Source organism: Rattus norvegicus, chromosome 12 (genome assembly GCF_036323735.1).
Source record: "Rattus norvegicus strain BN/NHsdMcwi chromosome 12, GRCr8, whole genome shotgun sequence".
NCBI classification, from domain to species: Eukaryota; Metazoa; Chordata; class Mammalia; order Rodentia; family Muridae; genus Rattus; species Rattus norvegicus.
Window position 1 is genome coordinate 48,180,220 of NC_086030.1, and position 16,985 is coordinate 48,197,204.

General features: G+C 48.7%; 2 protein-coding genes across 9 annotated transcripts in view; one reads left to right on the top strand and one right to left on the bottom strand.

Annotated features, from left to right (window-relative positions):
• Nucleotides 1-16,985, bottom strand: part of Usp30 (ubiquitin specific peptidase 30) — a 53,974-nt gene that overhangs the window by 18,315 nt on the left and 18,674 nt on the right. For 5 of the 8 annotated variants that reach the window (XM_039089523.2, XM_063271401.1, XM_063271398.1 and 2 more), the window contains exons 2-3: nucleotides 3,105-3,214; nucleotides 1,992-2,174 (exon numbers count right to left, since the gene is read on the bottom strand). In XM_039089523.2, the coding sequence (XP_038945451.1) occupies nucleotides 1,992-2,174; nucleotides 3,105-3,204 (283 nt within the window). In that variant the 5' untranslated portion in view covers nucleotides 3,205-3,214. Of the gene's footprint in view, nucleotides 1-1,991; nucleotides 2,175-3,104; nucleotides 3,215-5,171; nucleotides 5,379-16,985 lie in introns of those variants that run through there. The other 3 variants (XM_063271397.1, XM_063271399.1, NM_001107153.1) reach the window with 2 other exon arrangements.
• Nucleotides 11,330-16,985, top strand: part of Svop (SV2 related protein) — a 59,637-nt gene continuing 53,981 nt past the window's right edge. Inside the window, exon 1 of the mRNA NM_134404.4 lies at nucleotides 11,330-11,549. Coding sequence (NP_599231.3) covers nucleotides 11,515-11,549 — 35 coding nt within the window. The 5' untranslated portion in view covers nucleotides 11,330-11,514. The remainder of the gene's footprint in view (nucleotides 11,550-16,985) is intronic.

Below are 16,985 nucleotides of genomic sequence, written 5' to 3' on the forward strand. Positions count from 1 at the left end.
CAGGACAGCTCTGCCATGCTTCCCAAAGAGACGTACTTCTGTGCACAGACGGCCCCATGCTGTGACACTTGCTACAACCTGGACTACAGGCACCACTGAGCTGCACAGGCGCCGGGGCTGCAGAGGCCGCCCAGCAGCTCAGAGTGCCTGCTGCTCTTTCCACTCAAGTTCCCTCAGGCAGCTCACAACCGCCCATGAGTCCAGCTCCAGGGAACCCCAGGCCCTCTTCTGGCCTCCATTACACCACACATCTATACATATATATCCACATCCATTTTCAAAAGAAGAAAGTTCTAATAAAAACACCCCTATACACTAACAACACAAAGCCCCAACAACTCAACTCAAACACAGAGCCCTGAGTGGCCATTTCTCCTAAACCGACAGCCAACAGAAAGACTGAGAGATGCAGCGGTCACTCGATCAGGAAAATGCCAACACCAGAAAAATACCTCATGTGTATGTGTATGCATGTTTCTGTGGAGGACCACCTCACACACACGTGTGTAGGTGTGTGTCTGTGGAGGGCCACCTCACACACACATGTGTAGGTGTGTGTCTGTGGAGGGCCACCTCACACACACGTGTGTAGGTGTGTTGTCTGGGGCTTTTATCGGCGCTGGGGATCCAGGCGCTGGCTGGTCCACGGGCTTGAGCAGCAGGCGCTTTACCGTCTGGGCCTGCTCAGTCCCTTGGTCCTGACCGTGAGAGTGGTAAGAGCTGATTCGGAAGGCAGCAGGTGGCTTGGTTATTATTAACAGGTGCTAACGCTCGGTAACCAGACAGCACTGAGTCTACCTCTGTCTAAGCCCTTCTCCTGGAGAGTGGCTGTTACCTGTGAGGCACTCACATCCCCACTGGAAATCATGCCAAACGAAAAGATAACAATCTGGTAAAAGCGTGGAGAGATTGTAGTTAATTAAGAGTACTGGCTAGGGGGGTTGGGGATTTAGCTCAGTGGTAGAGCGCTTGCCTAGCAAGCGCAAGGCCCTGGGTTCGGTCCCCAGCTCCGAAAAAAAGAAAAAAAAAAAAAAAGAGTACTGGCTAGGGGTTGGAGAGATGGCTCAGCAGTTAAGAGCACCTGACTACTCTTCCAGAGGTCCTGAGTTCAATTCCCAGCAACCACATGGTGGCTCACAACCATCTGTAATGAGCTCTGATGTTCTCTTATGGTGTCTGGAGAGAGTGACAGTGTACTTGTACATCACAAACAAATCTTTAAAAATAAAGAAATAAAATAAATCCCCATATCCTCCCCCGCGACTAACGATGCCGAGAAAGACTTCCGCAGTGAGATTTCCAGGCCTGGCTTCCGCAGTGAGATTTCCAGGCCTGGCAGCACTGGCCACACTGCATGGGCTCACCGTGAGCTGCTAAAGCTCCCTCAGGAAAGGTCAAGCCACTCACACTGCAGTGGCAGTCCCCCCCCCACCCCCCGCCCCAGCTAACGGCTGCCTGGCCCTGGATTGGCTTTTTCGTCTTTTCTTACAGGCAAAAAGAAACAAAGCCAAGGACCTTTATTGGTGTTTTTGTGGACAATCTTATTTCATGGGCCAAGCACTCACTTCTTTTGAAACTTACAGCTGAAGTGCTTGTATGGCAGCAGATTTTTTTTCTTTTAAAAATTGATTTTATATTCAAAGTATTTTTAAATAGATGGTGCCATTTTTAATTAAAAAGAAAAAAAGTAGCTGGTGAGAGGGCTCTGTAGGTAAAGGCACCTGCCCCCAACCTCACACCCTGAGTTCGGTTCCCAGGACCAGACGGTAGAAGAGAACCAAAGTTGTCCTGACCTCCCTGTGTGTGCTGTGCGCACACGCAATACATACAACTCTTTTCCAAATCTGACCGTCTCTCTTAGGTTCAAATCTGACCGTCTCTCTTAGGTTCTCGGGATGTGTCCCCCACTACGTGTTTTCCTACCAAGTGGCTCCTCAGCCTTTCTTCTGTCAGCCAGACCCTGAGGATGCCCGCCCTCACGTCCCCAGTACCTTTCAGGAGGCTCAGCAGTGTCAAGGACAGGCACTGGTGTGTGTGCGGCCCCTGCTGGTCCCTGGAGTACTGGGTGGTAAACTCCTCCAGCCACTTGACAAACGCGGGGCAGGCAGACAAACCCTGCAGCAGGGAGTTCATGAAGCAGGTGTTCCCCAAGTTGACAAGGCCAGGCACAAGCCCTAAGGAGAGCAGGGAAGGAAGACGACCATACATCATCACCTGGAGAGGCCCTCTTTCCTCTCCCTTCTGGAGCTCCCGTCTCTGCATGGGAGCCCTCAGTCGGGATTCCACCCTGAGTGAGCCTGGGCACTGGGCATATTATACTGCAGACTGAGCCACAGGGCAGGGCTGCCCTGTGTTCCCTCTGAAACCCTTCCAGGTGCCTGGCCCAGATATGAAACAGACAAGAGCAGCAGCCACGCCTTCTTCCTTGCCCTCATGCTCTCCTGGACTCTGTCTCCTTTAGTAAGAGAACAGGGCCTCACAACAGCTCTGCCTCCTGGGACAAGGCTTTTGTTCTTCCCACAGTGACCGAAAAAGACACCAGTCAGTCTCCCTGCAGAGACAGCAGCTCCAACTCCCAGGATGCCTCTTCCTCTTCTGCCAAAACTCGGGAACTCAGTACACAGAGCCCAGGTTGGTCTCTACCTCGGTGTGCTGACGTAAGTGTTGAGAAACTCTTTAATGTGAGAACACCCATGAAAGCACACAGTGAGCTTCTCCACAACCGTCCTCCTGGCTCCCCTCTCCCCTCCCCTCCTGTCTCTTAGAGAAACCACTGCTGTGATGTAATCAGTCAGCTGCAGGACTGAAAACACAATCACACATTAATAACAACAATTGAGCCACTTGGGACATAATGACAAGGCCAGCCTTTTTACACCCCCCTCCTTGGGAGGGGGTCTGGCTTAGGTCACCCTGTCAGGCATCCCAAGAGCTAGAATTACAGGCGTGAGTCCCCAGGCCAACACAAAGCATGTCTTAAAATCAAGTGTAAAACAGAGCCTTCCCCCAGGGTGGGAAGTTCCACTTCATAGACACAGACCTTACTTTAAAGAGACAACCAACTACTCAAGCAGACAAAAGAGGCTCCACAGCCCTGTCCCTACCTTTTCTCCGCTTCTTCCTCTCTGTAATGGGACCCCAGATAACATATATTCCTGCTGCAAGAGCAGCAGCAATTCCACCGATCACTCCCCAGTTCTTCATGACTTTGTATCTGAAAAAGGAAAGATGCAGACTGTCATTGTGTCTCCCGACAGCAGGCGGGTACAGACAGTGGTGGGGAAGTGATGTTTGGTCAAAGTAACCACCAACCAGCAAGCTTGAAATCTAAAGTAATGTGCACCAGTAAGAATGTGTCCTGGGGGCTGGAGAGATGGCTCAGTCGTTAAGAGCACTGACTGCTCTTCCAGAGGTCCTGAGTTCAATTCCCAGCAACCACATGGTGGCTCCCAACCATCTGTAATGGGATCCGAAGCACTCTTCTGGTGTACTCATATATAATAAATAAATACATCTTTTAAAAAAAAGAAAAGAATTTGTCTTGGAAATCAGGGGTACTTAAGCACTTAGCTTGAACACTGGGTTGGGGGGCAGTACTGCATGTCCTTGTCACCACTCTCTACCTTGTTCATTCAGGCAGGGGACCCAGAGCTCACTGGCACAGCTAATCAGACTCCCATGCTTCTTCCCACCCAGTGCAGGAAATATGCCAGGCTACCTGGTGTTCGCATGGCTTCTGGTGACCTCAACTCTGGTCTTCACGTTTGTTGCCTATGCAATAGGCAATCGAACACCTGGACCATCTCCCTAGTCTCTCCCTATTTATTGAGTTGCTTTTTTGGTTTTTTTTGTTTTTTTTTTTTTTGAGATGGGGTCTCCTGAAGTCATTCAGACTAGCCTTGAACTCACTCTAGCCCAGGCTGGCTCTGAACTCAAGAGTCCTCCTGGCTCCTGAACAATGAGTGACTGAACAGTGGTGCCAGGCTTTAGAAATGGATTTCTCTTTAAGAATATTAAACAATACAACAAGAGATCGTCTACATGCTCATGCCATTAAAGATGTCTTCGTTTCAGACTTGACTTGAACATGGGCACTATTCAGAACACAATGTTATACAAAGTTCTGTATGTTCAAGGAAGACAACCCACACATGTGTAACATGTACCCACATGCATGTGGACATATGTGTAACACATTCTTACCTAATGTTTGGACTATATGAAGTTGATCCCCTCCCCCAGGACCAGGAATATAGATCTCAGCTCAATAAAAACACTCACTGAATAGGGTCACTAGTGACAACAGTGATCGCCAAACAACGGCCAGCATTCTCCGATGTCACAGGGAATCATGAATTTCAAATCATTTTTGGCCTTCAAGGATGAATCCATAGAAAGTACACAGACCTTGGCTTAAAAAGCAGACAGGTGGAGATGGGGGCCAGTTACATACCGAACACCTGCCCGGCATACGCTCAATGAGGGAAATTGAGGCACGCTGTTGATAGACTACTACTTCTGCAGAACGGTATCAGGAAAAGACTAAGAGGGCCTGGAGTAAGGCTAAAACTGGCCAATCCTGCCCTCAGGTCAGCTCTTAGGCCACAAGGCCTATTACAGCCTTATCTCCTACCTGGTAAAATAAGGGTGCTGGACAGGATAAACACTGGGGGGTGTGGTGGAGGTCTTCCAAGATGGATAAGACGCTGTCAGACCTGCCCCCATATCCTAGGAAGCCAACCCAAGCAACAGGTCCCAGTAGTCATGGTGAGCAATGGGGGTGTGGCCCCAGGCCTTGGGAAGATAAACAGCCTGGGGTGCAGGCCGGGGTCCTAGCAAGAACCAAGAGTCTGAAGTTGTCACACACTGGGTAGCTTAGCAGCTGAGGAGCTTTGATATCTTGGGAACCAAACGTGGTTTGGGATGCAGACCTGAAGATTCCCAGCACGGCAGAGGTGGAAGACTGGCATATGACAAACTGGGGGCGGTGTGCAGGCCTGAGGAGACTGTGGGCCTGGAGCCCGGGTTCTGGGGTCACCGAGAAGGGCTACGGGGCCTCGCAGGCCACGGCCACTGCAGGGACCAGGAGGCAACGCTGGGCCGCGGCCTACGCCTCCGCCGGGTCGGCGCAGGCCTGGAAGCCCCGCAGCCGCCATCCCCCACCCGCTCACCTGACAGCCGCCCCGGTGCGCAGGAAGCGCTGGAGGGCCTTGTCGGCCGCTGTCCTCGCCGCCTGCGCCCGGGAACTCAGCATCCCGGCCACTGCCGCCGCCGCCAGCCGCCGCCCCCCACGCCCGCTGCAGCGTAATGTAATGAGGAGCCCAGTGTGCGAGGTTCCCAAAGTGGAGGAACCCGCGGTGGCGACCCCGCTTCGGCGGGGGAAGCCAGGGAGACGGACCGGAAATTGGTCACACCGGACTGCAATAGTGCACGGACGCCCGCTCCCCGGTTCCTTTTCCCTTAGCAACCGCAGCCTAATTTGTTGCTAAGGGAGACTTCCGGGGCCGGGGACCTTTTTGGAAGCTTTGAGCCATCGCATTTGCTCAGGCTTCAGTCACAGACACCGAGGCTCCGCCTTCAGGGCAGAGCTTCGTTCATGTTTTTCAAGTGGAAAGGCTGTTATTAAACTGGAAAAAGCTTTAAAATAGATGGTTCTTTGATTTTTAGAATGTGGGGCTCTGTAGGCCTGTCTCCCAAATCTCACAGCCTGAGTTCAGTCCCCAGGACCATACAGTAGAAGAGAACCGAAGTTGTCCGGACCTTTCTATGAGTGCTGTGGTGCGCAACATACACACACACACACAGGCACACACACACACACAAGCACAAACATACATGCACACATACACAAGCATATGCACACACATTACACATGAACACACACGAATGATAGATATATACACACATGCACTCTTTGCACATATATGCACACATGCAGATGTGCACACATGTGCACGCAGCACACATATACACACATGCACACTATACATACACACATGTGTGCATCCACATGCACACACGCATACTACACCCATACACACACGAACACATACACGTGCACACAAACATATACACACAGAAATACATACAGACACAAACACATACGCACAAACACTTGCGTGCACACATGCATACACAAATACACAGACACAGACATGCAATAAATTAAAATGCAATGCCTTAGAAATCTATTTCTATTAGGTTCATACCAAGTCCTACACAGTCCCACACAAATGTTCATGGAATCACTCTTTAAAACAGCAAAACACAGAAACAAACTAGATATTTATCTGCTATGAATCTCCCTCTGTTATACATATAAGTAAAAGTGTTAGAATTTTTGGATTCCTGTCTTGCGTGGGCGGGTTGCTGTGCAACAGATCTTTATACTGTTTCTCTTCTCAAAGCTGAACTGTGTGTGTTGAACAACTCCCCCTTCCTGTCTCCCATTCTAGTAACTTCCGTTCTATTTCCAATCCTATGAGGCTGTCTGCAGTCCTCTCAGGAAAGGAGTCGCTCAGAATTCTTTGGCGATTGGCTTGGTTCACTTGGCATAAAGTCTTTTTTTATAGGAAAGTAATATTCCATTTTAAGTACTAGCTTCTCTCTGCTGTCCATCTGTGAGTGGACACAGGTTGCTCCCACTTCTTGGCAATAAACTTGGGCACACAACCCCATCTCCTTCTGGTCTTGTTTTCAGTCCTTCTAGGTTTATACCAAGTAATGAGATTATAGATTTATATGCAAATTCTTTTTATTTAGACACTTCTATATTGTTTTCCACAGCGACTGCACCATCTTACAACCTTTAGCCAATTTAAAAGCTATTATTTATTGGGGAGGCATGTGTCATGACTTACATGTGGAGGTCAGAAGACTACTTGAAGAATTTGGTTCTCTTCTTCTGCCATGTATGTTCAAAACCAGGTTATCATGTTTGGCAGCAAGCACTACTGCCTGCTGGACCATCCCACTGGCCCAATTTATAAGTAGGAAGCTCAGAGAGGTGAGGAACATACTGCCATTCTCTATAGAACTTTTAAATCTCCTAGTTAGGAAGCATATGTGAACACACACACACACACACACACATCATAACATTCATAGGCAAAAAGAGGACTAGTTACAAGTGACTTAAGTGCAGGTTGTCAGGTACGACACTCAGTCAGTACATGAGTGATAGGAGATTTCGAAGCCACTGTGCTGACTTAACGTGTGATGTTCCCCAAAGGCCTGTGTGCTCAAAGCATGGGCCCAGGTGCTTCCCACTTTAGAAGGCAGGTGTTAGGAGTTGGGGGCTTGTGGGAGGGACTAGCTTCTGGGAGTATGCTTTAAAAAATGTTCATACTTATTGTTTGAAAGTGTGTGAGTGTGTGAGTGTGTGTGTGTGTGGTGTTGTTGTTGTTGTTGTTGTTGTTGTTGTTGTTGTTTTGTGGAAAGGGTATCAGATCCTATGGTGTTCTAGCTACAGGTAGTTGTGAGTCACTTGATGTGGCTGCTGAGAACTGAACTGGGTGGGGTCCTGGTCTCCCTGGCCCTGGTATTTTGCTTTTTTTTTTTTTTTTTTTCCGGAGCTGAGGACCAAACCGGGGCCTTGCGCTTGCTAGGCAGGCGCTCTACCACTGAGCTAAATCCCCAATCCTGGTATTTTGCTTTTGACAGTTCATGTGGACCTCAGCCCCTTCCCTCCTGCCTCCTGGCTGCCTTGGGGCAGCAAGCTGCTTTCTTTGTCATGGCTTCTGCAACAATGTTGTCATTTCCTGTGGCTTGATGAGTACAGACATATCTGAACATTTGAGACAAAAAGCAAAGCACACCTTTCTACCTTTTTTTTTTCTTCTTCTCTTTCCTTTTTTTTTAGAGCTGGGGACCGAACCCAGGGCCTTGCGATTGTTAGGCAAGCGCTCTACCACTGAGCTAAATCCCCAACCCCATACCTTTCTACCTTTTAAGCTTTTGTTCATCCGGACATTTTGCCACAGCACTGCAACCACTCTACTTATTTTTAGTCTTCCATTTATTTTAGTTATCTGGTGTTTCAGTAACTCGGGATCTTTTACTAACCCCACGAAGGATGATTTTGCTTGAGAACCTCAAAGAAAGCCTGGAACCCGAGGGGCAGTCCCCCCAAACAGATGGCACTTTAACTTCAAATCCACCCCTACCTGGCTGAGTATCTCTATGTGACTTATTTAGTGTTCGGAGACCTGTTTCCTCATCTGACACACGACAGAGCAGAACCTGTCCCCCAGGAATGTTCGTGAAGAATCTTGGAGGCAAGGGAGGTGAAGAACACCCTGCTCTAGACTGTTGAGGTTTTTGTTTGAATATTTTTAGTTTTTGTAGTTTCCATTTAATCTAACTTTTAATTTTTTTTTCATTGTATGTGTGTCTGTGAGTCTGTCCATCTGTGTGCAGATCCCTATAGAGGAGATAACAGATCCCTTGAAACTGGAGTTATAGGCAGTTGTGAGTCACCTGAAGTGATTCTGGGAACTGAACTCAGGTCCTCCGGAAGAGCAGCAAGTGCTCTTATGCATGGAGCCACCTCTCCAGTCTCCTGGCTTTTATGTTTTCGAGACAAGGTCTCACTCTATAGACCTAGCTGGCCTCAAACTCATGGCTAACCTCCTGCCTCAGTTTATCAATGGTGAGGACTACAGGGCTGGCTCGTGGTTCTCAAGTTCATGTGCTGTCAGTCAGTCAGTCTGTCTGTCTGTCTGTCTGTGACTGGGGCTCTCAGATTGGTGTCCTTGTACTACGGACCAACTCATTTCCCACTTTGTCAATACAAAAAAAAAAGAAAAGAAAAGAAAAAAGTAAGAAAAGAATAAAATGGGGGTTGGGGATTTAGCTCAGTGGTAGAGCGCTTGCCTAACAAACGCAAGGCCCTGGGTTCGGTCCCCAGCTCCGAAAAAAAGAAAAAAAAAAGAAAAGAAAAGAATAAAATGGTTGTGGGGAGTGGACTGTTGCAGGACATTTGATGATGCTGTGAACCCTGGGCTTGTGTTGTTCAAGGCAAAACCTTTCCCTAGCTGTGCTGTGGGGCTCAGCCTTAGCACACACCTTTCATCCCTCTGGCTGGAATACAGACACACTCTACATCTTTAAGCCCAAACGATGAAGGTAAAGTTAGTTTGTAGAAGGAAGCAGACATGTTTGAAGTGATGTCTAATTGGGTGGCAGACAAAGTGATGAATCGAAGAAAGATTTGACAGGATAGGATACACCCAACTCTCATGAGAAGAGAAAGGAAAGAGGGGCTGCTTACGAGAGAGCAACTCAGAGAAAGAGGAGAGGAGGCCATTTTACAGAAGACAGGTTGCAGAGAGAGGACAAGCTAGACACAGGTGAAGACAGAACGATCCAGAAAATGAGAAGGAGCCAGAAGATTAGAGAAAATCTCTTCCAAAGTTAGTATGAGGCCAAGCAGAGTGTTTCAGGAGAAGCCAAGAGAGAAGCCAGATTGAACCTGTCAGCTTGGAGAGGAGTTTTCAGCCAGAACAGCTGAGCTGAACCACCCAGCCAAAGTCCAGAAAAGGTTAGAACTTTATTTTTTTCTTTCTTTCCTTATTTTTTTTATTCAGCAGTAAGTCTCAGAGGCTGAAAACATTCTAGGCCTACATTAGATTGTACAGAGGCTAGAAGCTTCCAGAACTAGGTCTAAGTGAGCAGACGGAGGCAGTAAACTTCTGAGATGGCAATTATTTCAGGCAAGTAGTAGTTAACTTTTACAGAGGACTGGCGAGATGGTTGAGAGATTGGCTACTTTTCCAGAGGACCTGCTTTTCCAGCACCCACACGGTTGCTCATAACTACCGGTATCTTTGGCTCTAGGGGATCTAATGCCCTCTTCTGGCCTCTGTAAGCACACATGCATGTGCATATGTGCAGTCAAACACTAGTGTGTGTGTGTGTGTGTGTGTGTGTGTGTGTGTGTGGTAGGGTATGTGGGGGCTGGTAGGATGGCTCAGCAACTAAGAACACTTCCTGCTCTTCCAGAGGTCCTGCATCAGGGGCCTGAAACTCAAGGTCCAGAAAATGAAACACCCTCTCCTAGCTTCTAGAGGCCCCACCCCCGAACACACATGAACACATGCACACACATACACAGAAGTTATAAAACATTAGAAAAGAACATTCCCTGGGTTCGGTCCCCAGCTCCGAAAAATAGAAAAAAAAGAAAAAAAAAGAAAAAAAAAAAAAAAGAAAAGAACATTCCGGGGTTGGGGATTTAGCTCAGTGGTAGAGCGCTTGCCTAGCAAGCCCAAGGCCCTGGATTCGGTCCCCAGCTCCGAAACAAAGAAAAAGAAAAAAAAAAAGGAAAAGAAAAGAAAAAAGAAAAGAACATTCCTCTCTTCCTTCTGTTCCTGTGATCTTCCATCCAGTCATGGCTCTCGTATATGGGAATCGTGGGAGCCGCCATCTTGATAGGTGAATCTTTTTCTCCTTTCTCCACTTATGCACACTAGAACTAGAACTGAGTTTCTACTCTAGGATTAGTGGAGCTATTTAAGTGTCAAGATAGCAGGCCCACACCCAGGAGACTCCATAGTTTTGGGAGGAGTCAACTGTTTATGGGCAACTTGAATTGAGATCTCTAATATCTCTCTCTCTCTCTCTCTCTCTCTCTCTCTCTCTCTCTCTCTCTCTCTCTCTCTCTCCCACAGAGATTCACCTGCCTCAGCTACCAAGTGTTGGGGTCAAAGTTGTACACCTCTGTGCCTGGCTTGTCTTAACTTTTGAGATACGGTTTGATGTGTACCCCATCTGTCCCTGCAGTTTGTGGTAACCCAGGCTGAGAAAATTCACAGAGCTCAAGTTCTAAAGCAGGCGGAAACGGGGAAGGTGGAGAGCCTGAATTCCAAGGGAAAGACCTCAAGGCAGGGACTTTGCCGTTCACCTCTGATTCTCCAGTCAGGCCGCAAAGATCACAATGCAAGGCTGAGTAACTGAGTTACTCTTCCGCCTTCTAGCCTTCAGTACCCAACAAGATCCTTTCCTAGGTCCCGTTTCGTCGGGCCCTCGGCTCTGTGATAAAAATTTTTTCAAACCGTTTTGCCATCAGGGTGCTACTGTGCCTGGAACCCAGTAGGTGCTCAACACGCAGCAGTGTTATACATGGAGTTCATTTCTAAAAATCCATACTCCGTTCTTAAGCTTCCGGAACATCATACCGACATTAAAATTCCTACAAAGAATCTGCGAGGGAGGCTTCTTCTGGTCGGTCGGGGTGCCCCACAGACACCCCAAACAGAGGACCGTGGGCTCCTGGGAGCAGCAGGGCTCGCCCCGCCCCCTGCACCGCGGAGCCCTCCCCTCGTCCTCCGCCCACTCCTGTCGGTCTCCGGCGGCAGCGGCTGGCTTTGTCTCCCGGGCAGGGCTCCCTCCCCCAGCAGCTGCCCTGCGAGGAAGCCGCGGAGCTGTCCAGCATCCCGGTGCTGAAAGCCGAAGCGCCGGCCCTGCTTCACCATGTAAGGGTCATGCCCAGGCTCGCCCTGGCGCAGCGCGGACATGGAGGAGGACCTGTTCCAGCTCAGGCAGTTGCCGTGAGTACCGCGGGGGCGAAGGGAGGCCGGCAGGGCGCCCTTTAGAAGAGCAAAGCCTGCAGGGGTGCATCCCCGCACGGCCTCTTGAATTGGAAAATGCTGTTCGAGACGCAAGAATTGGGCCTGGAGGAGACAAGCCATTTTCCTAGCCCAGCTTCTGTTTTCTGATTCATTTCCCCCACAAGATCTGAGGACCTTGTGGGGATCCTTAGCTTCTGTGTTTCCCCTTGGAAATCGCTCTCAACCCAGAAGGGGTTTTGAGGTCTATGCTGTGAGAACGCGTTGGATGGTGTTTGAATATGTGGGCTGAAATGACCGAGGGCTGACATCTGTCCCTTCCCAGCCTCTCACACTGTGCAATTCCTGGTTTTTTCCCCCCTCCTACAAGGTCTTTCGGAAAGGAACGTTGTGCTGTTGCAAACTGCTTTCTAAACAGCACAGATGCCTTCCTGGAGGGAAGGCTATTTGGAAAGCCTGTGAATGAGAAGGCTGTGAGTCCTGGCTGGAGACTCTTGTCTTCTGAATGAAAGGTTTGAGGGGGAGAGCTCGCTGGAGTAGGCTTCAGCTTGGACACACCAGGAATGCATTCCTTTGAGGTCGGGAATTTTTCTGGGGGGGGGGGGATATTCAGTTCACTCTATGAATCTAGTGGGGAGCACAGAGAGGCGGTGGAGAAGACAGAGGCCTTCAGAGGGGATTTACAGGTAGCCGCTACTGCAATGGTTAAAGCAAATTCCAAGAGTCTGAACGGGGTCAGTATGAAGTATATTTCCAGGATTCCCGTTTTAATTCTTAACTGGCAGGTGGAAGTCAGTTCCTCTTAGGTCTGTTGGGAAGGACTGGGTATCGTTAACACGTGTGACTTTAAAAATGGTGTGCGCCCCCCAACTCCCCAAACCTCCAGCTACCGAGGAATTTTCCCAAGTGACTTTTAGTGTGGCTGGTCAGGCTCTCTGAGGCTCTGTGGGGGTTGGCATATTTACTTCTCAACTCCAGGCAAAATCATTCCTTCATTACACAGTCTTCAGTAATTAAAACTGTACATTTAAAGCTTTTGTTAACAGATCCATAAATACCCCAACTAATGAGGGGTATTTCACAATGCAAAAGGGTACCTGCTTCTAATAACCTGAAGCAAAAAATATAAATGTCAGGACAGAGACCCCCCCTCAAGGAAATGCGGCTCTTGCTGAGCTTAAACACTGTGTTCCCAGAGCTCAACGGCTACCCAGAATAAAAAACACAACCCACAAATTGAAACAATGTTGCCCAGAATAAGCTCAGGATAAGAACCTGCATCGGAATGCTAGCTTTTAGTGGGATGAATTTCCACCCGCCACCAGACCACCTGAACTCAGCAAAGGACACCTGTGCCTTTAACTTCCTAGGATATAGGTTTGGCATTACAAACTAATTTCTCCATAAATAAGAGCCGGTGAAAATGGGAAGCCGGGGGATGGCTCATTCATACTCTGGGTGAGCACTTACCTACCATGCACAGGGCCTTGGGTCCCATCCCTGGCACTAAATATACAGAGAGAAATAGTGAGACTAGGGAAATTTATATATGTAATTAATTGAAACTGGGCCTAGAGATGCAGACCTGTCCGGTAATCCTAGCACTTGGGAGATTGAATCTGGATAAGTATAGGTTCTAGGCCAGGTTGAGTAACATCTTGTCTCAAAAACATTCATCATCATCATCACCACCACCACCACCACCACCACCACCACCAACAACAACAACAACAACAACAACAACAACACTATCATCATCATCATCATCACCACCACCACCACCATCACCACCACCATCACCATCACCATCACCATCACCATCTCTGTCATCATCTAGGGTGGTGGTGCACACCATTAGTTCCAGCACTCAGGAGGCAGGCAGATCTCTGTGAGTTCAAAGCCAGCTCTACAGAGGGTGTTCCAGCATAGCCATGGCTATACAAAGAGAAACCTTGCTGGACCCCTCTCCCAAATCTCTCAATGGTTTATAGAAAGAAGAGCATGCGTGTGCTATCTATTGGAGAGGTTAAGTGGCTTACTGTCGGAGAATACCGGCTCTGAGCCAGGCAGACTCAGGTTCAAACCTTGACCTCAAGTCAGTTAACCTTCCGAAGACTCAGTTTCCCTAGCCATGAAGAGACAGGGGCAGAGAAGGGGTCAGATGGACAGCAGCACGGTATGTGGTCAGCACACTCCAGGTACTCTGGCTCAATTCCTGAAACAATGGCTATCATGATACTTGGTTCGTATGTTTATCATGGAGGCTAAGGGAGATGTGTTCTGAGTGCTTGACAATACAAACCGATACACAGTATCTATTTCCGACTGTCACTACACCTGAGACATTTATACAAGGTAATTATGTAGATTACTGTTGCTGAACTTCCAGAAACTGCTGCTTTCATGAAAGCCCCAGGGGCTGGAGAGGTGGTTAGGCTGTCAAGAATGCTTGCTGCTCTTCCAGGGGACCCAGTTTGGTCCCCAGCACCCACATTGGGCAGCTCACCTACACCACTGACTCCAATTCCAGGACATCTGACACCCCCTTCTGACCTCTGAGGGACCTGCATGCAGGTGGCATACAGGCACACATATGTATAAATGAAATAGAAAACAAAAATCCTCTTAAAAAGAAATCCCCAACTGCCTTTGATTGAAGTCAGAATTAGCCTGTAAATGCCCTGACCTCTGTTTATTTAAAAAAAAAAAAAAAAAAACGAGGAAGCTAAAAGAAAACAGGCAGCCGTATGAATCTGAGTGGGTTACACATCACGACTTAGATGTTTTCTCAGACCATACCCTGCATATATTATATGGAAATTGCAGGCAACAGATTTCCTGAGAGCAATATGGCTTAGAAAATATCCAGAGTGCTGGCAGGAGTGGACTCTGGAACAGACGTGGTCCTGCGGGAGGTTGATGCTAATAGACCATAAGCCTGTAAGCAGATTGCAGGCTGGGGAGGGGAGCAAGGTGAGCGTGGCTAAGAAAGCAGTCCTCTGGTGAGCCTGGAGGCCTTGTCGCACAGCTCTGGGATGGCCCAGTTGAGACGGATGGCTCTTGTTGTCCACCTGCTGTCCACAGGCAACACACGTGTGGGGTGTGGGGTGTGGGGTGTGGGGTGTGGAGCAGCCACAACTTTGTGTGTCGCTCTTACTGTGCGAGGCAGGCTTGTGAGATTTCTCTTTTCCAGGTTAGTGGTTTTTCATTCAGTGATGATGGAGCCCCGGGCCTCATGCATGCCAAGCAAGAGCTCTACCACACATCTACATCCCCAGCCCTCAGATGATTCTGTCTTGTCCTGGAACTCAATGTGTAAACCAGGTTGTCCCAAAGCTCAGAGATCTGCCTGCCTCTGCCTCCAGAGTGCTGGGGATGAGAAATGTGTGCCACCAGGCCTGAGCACTAATAATTTATCTTTGATACTATGCTTGGTTCAGAGGACCGCATGGATGGTTAAGATAACATGGTCCATGCCTTGAAGGAGCCGCAGTTTACAGTCACAGTAAGGTAGCCTCTGGCCACGTGTGCTTAATATAAATTATATAATTTACATGTGAAATAATGTGTGGTATGATACTGTTCTGCCTACATTTCTGCGGCTGTAATAAGACACCCCGCATTACAGAGAAGAAAGGGGTTTTGTGGCCTCGGGTTCACATCATAGCCCATCCTCAAAGGAAGTCAGGGCAGGAACTTGAAATAGCCCATTTGTTTTCCATGCAGAATTATTTCCAGTCAGGGAAAGCACTGCACGGCCAAACTATAGCAGGAAGCCCGCGGTGGCTGTTGAGGGCTTGCAGACCAGCTTGTCCCCAGCTGGCTTTCTGACACAGTTCAGAACCTCCTGCCTAGAAAATGGTGTCACCGCCCACAGTGGACTGGACCTTCCTACATCAATTAACAACGGAGACAGTTCCCCCACAGAAAGGCACACAGGCCAACTTGATCTGGGCAACTTCTCAACGGAGGCCCTCCTCTCAGGCTGTGTCCAGTTGACAGTTAAAGCTGGTTGGGACAAATACATATCGTAAGTAAATGCACAAAATCCGCCCCTTTGTTTTCAAATATGAACCACATTTCTGTAGCTACCTGTAGCTAGGGCTACCACTTCACGGGACCCATGCATAGACGTTTCCTGTAACTGTACTTGTCTCCCAGGTTCTGTTGTGCAGTGCTGGCCTGGGAGACGAGGTGGGAATTGAGTGTGTCACATTCATAGCTATGACAACTGTTTCCAATGCTTGTACAGTCCAGGGCTGTTCAGAAATCCCGATTCTCAGCAGCAATGAGATCAAGGAGAGCTTCCAGGCGTAGGTAGGAAACATTCAGAAACAATACCTGTGTGAGCGTTCCAGAAAGACTTTGTGAGGAAAAGCCCTGAGTGGGAAGAGCATGGTGTGTCTCGTCAAAGACCACAGGGCCAGGGCACTCAGGGAATTAAAGGATGATATGAGTGATGGAGAGAAGGCTCAGCGGTTAAGAGCACTGACTGCTCTTCCAGAGGTCCTGAGTTCAAATCCCAGCCACCACATGGTGACTCACGGCCATCTGTAATGGGATCCGATGCCCTCTGCCTGGTGGGTCTGAATACAGTGACAGCGTACTCACATACATTTAAAAAAAAAAAAAAAGGATGCTATCTCTCTCTTTTTACATTTCCTGTCTTTGTGATGGAGCATGAGTTTGACACCTCAGTGTGCCCCTCTCTCACTTCCTCTGGCCTCACTAATCAAGATAAAATGGGGAAACCCAAGTCGGGTAGTGCTGGGTTCGAATCCTGCCTCTGACACTTACCACCAGGGTGGTTTTTGGCCTTTGTCTTCCTCTTCTGAAGGCTAGACGCTCATTCGTGAAGCTGGAGCCTGCTTGCCCCTGTGTGGCTGAACTGTTGTCGGGGCAGGGAAAGACACTGGGCAGTGGGGCTCTGACAAACGCTTTTGTCATTTCTTGTCCCTCTCTGCTTCGGTTTGGGTCGCTGAACCTCATTTTGGTCAGGCAATAAAGCAAGCGGTTGCTATGTTTTCCTTGGTGGGAATGCCTGCAGTACTGTGACAGCACATGTCTGAACTGAACGCTTTCCTTAAAAATATATGTTTTCAAATGCATGTACATGTGTGTGTGTGTGTGCCTACATGAGTTTTGTGCGTTCTGGGTGTGTTGAGCAGAGGCCAGAAAAGGACTTTGGAGCCCCAAGAACTGGAAGTCCCAAAGGTTGTGACCCTCTCGACACCATCTAGTTCTTTGCAAGATCAGCAAGTGACCTTAGCCACCAAGCCCTGCTCCAGCCTGTGAACTTGAACTCGGGATCCCTCCTCACTTGGTGGTTCCCATGACAGCCACACCTCCCTCACATGTGGGCCAGACTGTTGAGGTCAACTTTGACTCTGCTCTCTCGCACATTTTGAATCTTCAGGA